The sequence below is a fragment of the Ranitomeya variabilis genome, chromosome 5 (genome assembly GCF_051348905.1).
Source record: "Ranitomeya variabilis isolate aRanVar5 chromosome 5, aRanVar5.hap1, whole genome shotgun sequence".
Taxonomy (NCBI): domain Eukaryota; kingdom Metazoa; phylum Chordata; class Amphibia; order Anura; family Dendrobatidae; genus Ranitomeya; species Ranitomeya variabilis.
In genome coordinates, this window is record NC_135236.1 from 124,835,072 (window position 1) to 124,843,360 (window position 8,289).

The 8,289-nt window shown below is 42.1% G+C and overlaps 1 protein-coding gene across 1 annotated transcript; it reads right to left on the reverse strand.

Annotated features, from left to right (window-relative positions):
- Positions 1-235: 235 nt before the first annotated feature.
- Positions 236-4,830, reverse strand: LOC143773396 (germ cell nuclear acidic protein-like). Its single transcript, XM_077260858.1, has 10 exons — positions 4,717-4,830; positions 4,293-4,377; positions 3,559-3,601; positions 3,257-3,327; positions 3,043-3,156; positions 2,726-2,771; positions 2,121-2,262; positions 1,682-1,814; positions 542-749; positions 236-357 (listed from the first exon to the last, which is right to left on the reverse strand). Exons 1-10 carry the CDS (start codon positions 4,789-4,791, stop codon positions 273-275), a joined length of 1,002 nt encoding a protein of 333 aa, XP_077116973.1. The 5' UTR covers positions 4,792-4,830; the 3' UTR covers positions 236-272.
- Between the last annotated feature and the right edge of the window lie 3,459 nt (positions 4,831-8,289).

Genomic DNA, 8,289 nt, shown 5'->3' on the forward strand with positions numbered 1-8,289 from the left:
CACGACAAAAAGCGTCTACTGGTCCTAAAGATTTCCTAAAGCACCAGGTCCTGGGGTGACTGTATAAATACACTCCTACAATGAACATATAAAGAATATACACACTTACATTTGGTAATGGAAGCAATAAATTGCTTCTGTTTGACAGTACAGCCTGGATTTTGTTTCTGCAGGTTTTGTTGGATTTTTCCAGATTCTGGTCTTATATCTGGAAAATGGGTCTCCTTGAGCTGTAGATGGAGGATGATCTAAGGAGACAGATGGTCCTAACCTTAAGCCGTGTTTTGCATTGTAAGTTTCCCTCCACATTTACGGCAAAATGTTCTCTGTTCACTGATTTTCGTGAAACGGCCGACTCTAAAAAGACAGAAAGAACATGGATTGGCAGTCAAGAAAGGATAGAAATATCAGTTACTGGAGGAAGAGAAAGGATTATTCATGGAAAATTAGATCTCAGTCATCTGTGATCTCCTGGTAGCAGAATATAAATTGCATTAATGTAGTTTCTTTAGAATTATATAAGAAGAAAATATCTCCTTACCTGTATCCACACCCTGCACACACATAGTTGTATCGGTAATTAATGTCATACGCATGATACATTCTCACAGGTGGCAATTCGGGGTGAACATGTATGAGCTTTTCTGTGTAAGATGTCCAGAGTGGCCCATGTCCATCATTTTGCACTCCCTCAATGTGCCAGCAGGCGACATGGCACAATTCATGTGCCAGTGAATCTCTAAGGCGCTCTAAAGATAGAAAATATATAATTACGATAAGTCAAGAAGATATTTTACATCACAATTGCAAACCTACTAGACCATAATATATGAGAGGCTCAAGAGACATTTGCCCTGGAGCTTTGGAGGTATAGGACCTGAAGGATCTCCATTACTCAGGCTGACTCTTCTGATTAATCGTCCCAGTAATTTATAGTTGCATCCGTGGCAGTTACTATCTATGTGTATTTTATCCATCCACTGTTTACCTCCAGATCCCTCACTATTAAGAAATAAGGGGTCCCACAAGGATTTTCAATGATCACAACTGATGAACAACATATAGCCATGCATGTGTGTGTTTCTCTTGTTTGGAAGCTATGAAAATTGCAGTAACTTCATTCCTGCCTTAAATGGAAGCTGTCATGTGAAAAAACATTATTAACCTCCAAATATGGAGTTAATGTGCAGGTTAAAGGTGTTCTGAATCTTCCCGACACCGGCACTTAGGCCAGGAGGAAATAAACATTGGTCCCTCTGGCAGCGTTCAGCTTCCAGTCATAGCAGCGGCACGGGTTCAGTCACTGCTCTGTGTAAAGCGAGTGGCATCTGTAACCCACCCCCTGTCACTGACTGACAGCAGCTTAGCATTAGACCTGGCTGTCAGTCAGTGCCGGGGCACGGTTACAGCAGCAGCTCGCTATACACAGAGCAGTGACTGAACCCTTGATGGTGCCGTCCCTATGACTGAAAGGTGCCTGTTAATTGAATAAAGTTCATTTCCTCCCAGCAGTGGAGGTCTAAGTGCCGGCACTGGGCAGGTTCAGAACGCTGTTAACCTGCAGATTAACCTCATATCGGCAGGTTAATAGCGTTTTTTCACATAAAAGGTTCTCTTTAACAACCTGGTACTTCTATCAAAATTTTATATTTTTACCAAATGATCACTATAAGAAACTTACCTGCAGAGTCACAGACTTTGTCTGAGAGTTCAATAAAGGAATACTGTTCCCCGTCCTTATAGATGTTCGTGCAGAAAGCAGATGTTGCCGTCAGTCTTTTGCTCCACTTGAATGTTATTTTGGACTCAGGAAGCTGAAGATGAGGAATTAAGAAATAAAATACATTATATCTATAATTCAACGTAAAGCAGCATTAAATGCAGTCCCTTCTAGGACACTACAAAAGGGAGGTATAAGTTGTGACTACTGGTCCTAAAGACACCCGTAGGCACCAGGTCCCGGGGTGACTGCTACCTCCTCTGCACCAGTATAACTGCATTTACATAGAGGAACAGTAAAGGTCTTTGATAATATATACTCCACCGACATTTACATGAAGAGTTACAGATATAGCAGAATATAGATGAATATATACAACCCCGGGATTGTAATATTTTACCTCGTTCTCAAACACGGTGCTGTTATAGAGCTTAAACAGCCGTGTAACCAACTCATGTTTGTAGCTCTGAAAGTCCTGCATGTATTTAGATGCCGGAGATGTGATGTCCTCTATAAAGCAGCCCTGGATGGTACAAATAGGCCTGGAAGAACAGAAGATCATACATGAAGCCTTAGGTTATATCTCAAAACATACAGAACATTTACCTATTCATTCCTTTCCCCTACAATGTAGAAGGGATTTCCCAATTAAGTATCGCGTCACCCAAATGGTAGAAGGTCAGGGGCACAAATACAATAGGGTCAGCCAGCAATAAGCTACAAGTCGGGGCAGGTGGATTATCAGCATTGAAATAAACCTCTCAAAAATGTCAATACAAGAATCCAATATCATCTCTATGTCAGTGGAACTGCAAGATCTTCTTGGGATCCAGGATTTATACATGGCAGAGAGGAGGGATTATCTACACCCTGACATAGATTGGGATGTAAAACGAGGAGATGTGGGAGTGCTGGATTTTGGGAACTGAGCTGATGACTGAGGATATCCACCAGTAGGGGGCACCACTTCTCGTTTATAGTGTTTCATAGCTTTATATAACTTACTGCTCCTCTGAGGTGGATCTCTCCAGGCATCCAGATGATTCTGTATCTGGAAGGAAACATGGAGCAGTGAAAATAGTGCCATCTTTGATAAGTTTTACATTGAGGCATCTATATAATATTGTTACAGAGATTAGGAATATCTACAGCCCTTGATTGAAATAGAGTGAAGAGGCACCAGAAATGAATGTGCAATTCTACTTTTTACTCCTTTGTCCACTTGTTGGCTATCAGGTGAAGGTGCATTGTTAAATTATCTTTAGGGGAAATGTATGTAATCTGTATAGATTGCGGTATAAACCATAATATTGGACACTGACCAGTGACAGGAGATGATGGTTCTATTATGATACAGTCATCGTCATCGCTGTCAGTGTGTGGAGGTCCACACTGCTCAGGGGTATCATAACCCTCGATGTCAGAAGTCCTGAGACCTGTGAATATCACATAACAGAACAGAACATGGATCAATGGACTGTGTCAAATACCGGAAATTTAGGTTGTGTCTAGAAAACACAGCTAATTAGTCCTTACTTTCGCGAGATGATATTTTCTCCCCAGAAGAATACTCATCATCGTCAGAAATAACAATGACATCAGTGGAACTGTGAAAACAAATGCAGAAATAGGAATCAGTGGGGAAAATTCTAATGTTAAAAATGAATGAGATTATGGATTAAAATTATTGGTATAAATGGATCAGATGAAGCAATTCAGAGCCCAGGAACCACAAGAGTCATATTATATAAAGCTGGAATGAAGGACACCGATTGTCCCCAATAATGTCTACCAATGGGACCTGAGCTCAGAGTTGGAGAAGATGTGATTCATCCTACCTGAAGAAGTCATTGCTACATGACGGGAAAGATGTTATTAGTTCTGAGGAAGAAACAAAAATGAATATATTAGACTGTTATTATGGATAACAGCAGTAAGTGATAATTAAAACGGACTACTAGGACTTCAGAAAACTTCTGATGATGGGGCCAAAATGTCATCATTATCTTTTTTACCAGTTACAACTAAAGCCCCCATCACACTAAGCGAGGTCGCTAGCGAGATCGCTGCTCAGTCACAAGTTTTGTGACGCAACAGCGACCTCAGTAGCGATCTCGCTATGTTTGACACGTGGCAGCGACCAGGCCCCTGCTGTGAGATCGCTGGTCGTGTCGGAATGGCCTGGACCTTTTTTTGATCGTTGAGGTCCCGCTGGGTAGCACACATCGCTGTGTTTGACACCTTACCAACGACCTCGTTGACGACAACGTCTCACAGGACGTCCCTCATCGAGGTCTGAATCGTCATAATAGCTGCCATGTGACATCGTTGTACAGGTCGCTACAGATCGCTGCTGCGTCGTTGGGAAGATCTCACTGTTTGACATCACACCAGCGACCACATAGCGACGCAGCAACGATCCCTGACAGGTCGTATCGTTGTCGGGATCGCTTTAGCGTCGCTAAGTGTGACTGGGCCTTAAGTCCCAATGAATGAGACACATTTGTTCTAGTAAACCCATTATTGTTAGGACACATATCAGCAGGGGCTAGATTGCATTGGAAATCAGTACCTGGGTCTATAGGTGTTATCCCATTTTTTAATCCACCTTCCGTTTGATAGTTCGGAAGTCTTGATCTTTTCTTGGGGGGATGGGACTAGAAAAAGAGAAGAAATATAAGACTCGAAATGTCACATAAATCATAATGAACATCTGGGTATGAAAGGGTATGAAAATAACACGCAGGGTCAGTTCTGGCTTTTACAAGGAGCATTTTATTCTTATAGAATAGTAATAATATATTTATTAATATAATTGTCAGTGATGGTCTATTAAGATGGATATAAACTCCCCAAACAGGAATATTACTCTTCATTATCAGCTATTAAGGAGATAACAATCAGTAATATTGATCATTCTAACAAGTCGTCACATAAATCATCATAGATGATAGATTAGTATTACATAAGAATAATGCAGAAAAGTGACGTCTCACCTGATGGAAATCCACATCACTGCTGTTCTCTGAATCCGATATAATAATACGCTTACAGCACTTTTTATTCGCCATACTTGCACTCACTTAACGCCACAATCCTCACTCTCCAACGCCTTAAACAACCCTCAACGGAATCAGGGGTTACACAGCGTCTAGAACTGTCCGGTAAATTGTGACATCACTGTAGTGACACCATCAGCTCTGGACCATTGTCACTGTGACCTCAGCACATATACAATTATAAGCTGCTAGATATGTCTAGATAGGAGGCTGCACTAATACTCCCAAACACTTATTCTAATCACATGGAGTAATAATAATGGGATGATTATTTGTAAAAAGTGTTGTTTTGTATTGGAGAATGCAGCCTAGATTTCTCCCCTCACTCCACTTTTATTTTCTTTCCTTCTCTCGCCTTGATCTTTCCTATTTTATCATTGCTATTATAATATCTTATAAGGTATAAATTTACATGTCTGTTTCCCAAATCTTATTGTGATGTTTATCGTTTCGGAAACTTTAATACAAATTTACAGTTTTAAAAAATTACATAGATTTATCAAATAAGACCAATATTCCTCTGTATGACACAAAAGCATACAGGACTTTGGCACAAGTAATTTACTGAGTATGTCTTAGGAATCTGGTTGGACCCCATGGCCAAGGAGTGGAACAATTGCTGTAGTTACAATAACTGCAGTGAGACATGGGAGGGCAGTGGTAGAGGTGCCACACACTGGCAGAAGAGGGGCAATGATCTGCCCCGATCTTCTGAAATTGGAGCAGTTGAGTAGTGCTCCTTGTTTCTCTAATAAGGAGATTGTAAAATGCTCAGTGCACTGGGTTCCTTATTCCGGCTAAATAAGAACATCCTGCTCAGTGGTACCAAGTATCCTAGGCAGTGCTGCCACTCGGGAGCCACATACTGGCAAAATTTTCAGGGCCCCCTTGAAATTCCACCCAGGCTCCACCCTAGCCCCGCCTCCACCCATCAAACCTTCCACAGTCCCATCACCCTCTCCTGGAAAAACTCCACTTCTGCACCGTGCTTCTCACCAATCACACATTAAGGCTATGTGCATACCTTGAGTATTTGCTTGCAGAAATTTCTACAAGGTTTCTGCATTTCTTGGCAGGAAAAATACTGGCTCAAATGAGGACTGCCCCAGGAAAGACCAAGAGTCACCTCTGGTTCTGAGGATAGGTTTATCTGAATCACCAGCCTCAGAAATCGCAGGTTAACAGCAGCTCAGATTAGAGACCAGGTCAATGCCACACAGAGTTCTAGCAGCAGACACATCCCTACAACAACTAAGAAGAGACTTTGTGCAGCAGGCCTTCATACTAAAATAGCTGCTAGGAAACCACTGCTAAGGACAGACAACAAGCAGAAGAGACTTGTTTGGGCTAAAGAACACAAGGAATGGACATTAGACCAGTGGAAATCTGTGCTTTGGTCTGATGAGTCCAAATTTGAGATCTTTGGTTCCAACCACGGTGTCTTTGTGCGGCGCAGAAAAGGTGAACGGATGGACTCTACATGCCTGGTTCCCACCATGAAGCATGGAGGAGGAGGTGTGATGGTGTGGGGATGCTTTGCTGGTGACACTGTTGGGGACTTTATGCGTAAATATATTGAAGGGATATATTCGTATTTCGCTCACAGAAAATTTCCCTTTGTCTTAAAAAGTTCAAACCTTTATTATACCTTAGTTAAAAAGCCTTAATACATACAATAATTATACATCACACCAACACCACTAAAGAAAGAAAAAGATAACCAGGGGGGGTGCCTAACCCTAAACTGGCCTATCTCAACCTACCTACTTGCGGAGGTTGGCACCCTAGACCTGCGCATTGGCGCCCCCGCTCCTCGATGGCTGACCCTGCTATCCCTGTTGGGCCCTGTGGTGGCAGGGAGTGAGGCATCCCCCCCCCGGTTATCTTTTTCTTTCTTTAGTGGTGTTGGTGTGATGTATAATTATTGTATGTATTAAGGCTTTTTAACTAAGGTATAATAAAGGTTTGAACTTTTTAAGACAAAGGGAAATTTTCTGTGAGCTAGACACTGTTGGGGATTTATTCAAAACTGAAGGCATACTGAACCAGCATGGCTACCCCAGCATCTTGCAGCGGCATGTTATTCCATCCGGTTTGCTTTTAGTTGGACCATCATTTATTTTTAACAGGACAATGACCCCAAACACACCTCCAGGCTGTGTAAGGGCTATTTGACCAAGAAGGAGAGTGATGGGGTGCTACATCAGATGACCTGGCCTCCACAGTCGCCAGACCTGAACCCAATCGAGATGGTTTGGGGTGAGCTGGATCGCAGAGTGAAGGCAGAAGGGCCAACAAGTGCTAAGCATCTCTGGGAATTCCTTCAAGATTGTTGGAAGACCATTCCCAGTGACTACCTCTTGAAGCTCATCAAGAGAATGCCAAGAATGTGCAAAGCAGTCATCAAAGCACAAGGAGGCTACTTTGAAGAACATAGAATATAAGACATAATTTCAGTTGTTTCACACTTTTTTTTGTTAAGTATATAATTCCACATGTGTTAATTCATAGTTTTGATGCCTTCAGTGTGAATGTACAATTTTCATAGTCATGAAAATACAGAAAAATCTTGAAATGAGAAGATGTGTCCAAACTTTTGGTCTGTACTGTATTACCACCACAAAGTGACTGAATACTACAATACTGGTCATTAATTAAAAAAAAAACCCACAATCCTAAGTGTCATTATACAGAGGAGCTCTGTATATACTGTCAGTGTACAGGTAATACAGTGATCACCAGAGACCTTATACACAGGAGCTCTGTATATAGTGTCAGTGTACAGGTAATACACCTGTATCCCCCTCTCACTTCATCATTTGTAGTCACCCCCAGACACACTTCATCATGTGCAGTCCCCCTCCCCACCACTTCATATGTAGTCACCCTCACCTCCTAGACTTCATCATGTGCAGTCCCCCTCACACCCCACTTCATCATATTCAGTCGCCTGTTATGAACTGGTGGCCTAGGAGCAGCATGGACGAGCTCTGGAGTAGGTGGCCTCTATACTGACCGCAGACCCTGAACTTAACACATAAACTAGAAGTAGCCGTGGGATGTTCCTGTCACTCCCTAGACACCTCGTCACGGCCGGAGAACTAATTACCCCTAAAGAAAGAAACAGGAATACTATCTTGCCTCAGAGAAAATTCCCAAAGGAAAGGCAGCCCCCCACAAATATTGACTGTGAGAGGAGAGGAGAAATTACAAACGCAGACTGAAAACAGAATTTAGCAAAGGAGGCCACGCTACCTAGAAAGAAAAGAAAGGACAGAGTACTGTGCGGTCAGTATAAAAAATACTACAAAATCCACCACAGAGAATACAAAAATCTTCACACCTAACTAAAGGCATGGAGGGTAACTCTGTGACTTCAGAGCTTCCAACTTAGCTGAATAAATCTTTACACAGACAAAGCTGGACAAGAAAAAACATAGAAATTCACAGAACTATTAAGTCCACCGCATGTGGACTGCAAAAAACAGAGCCAGGACTTATCTTTGATGA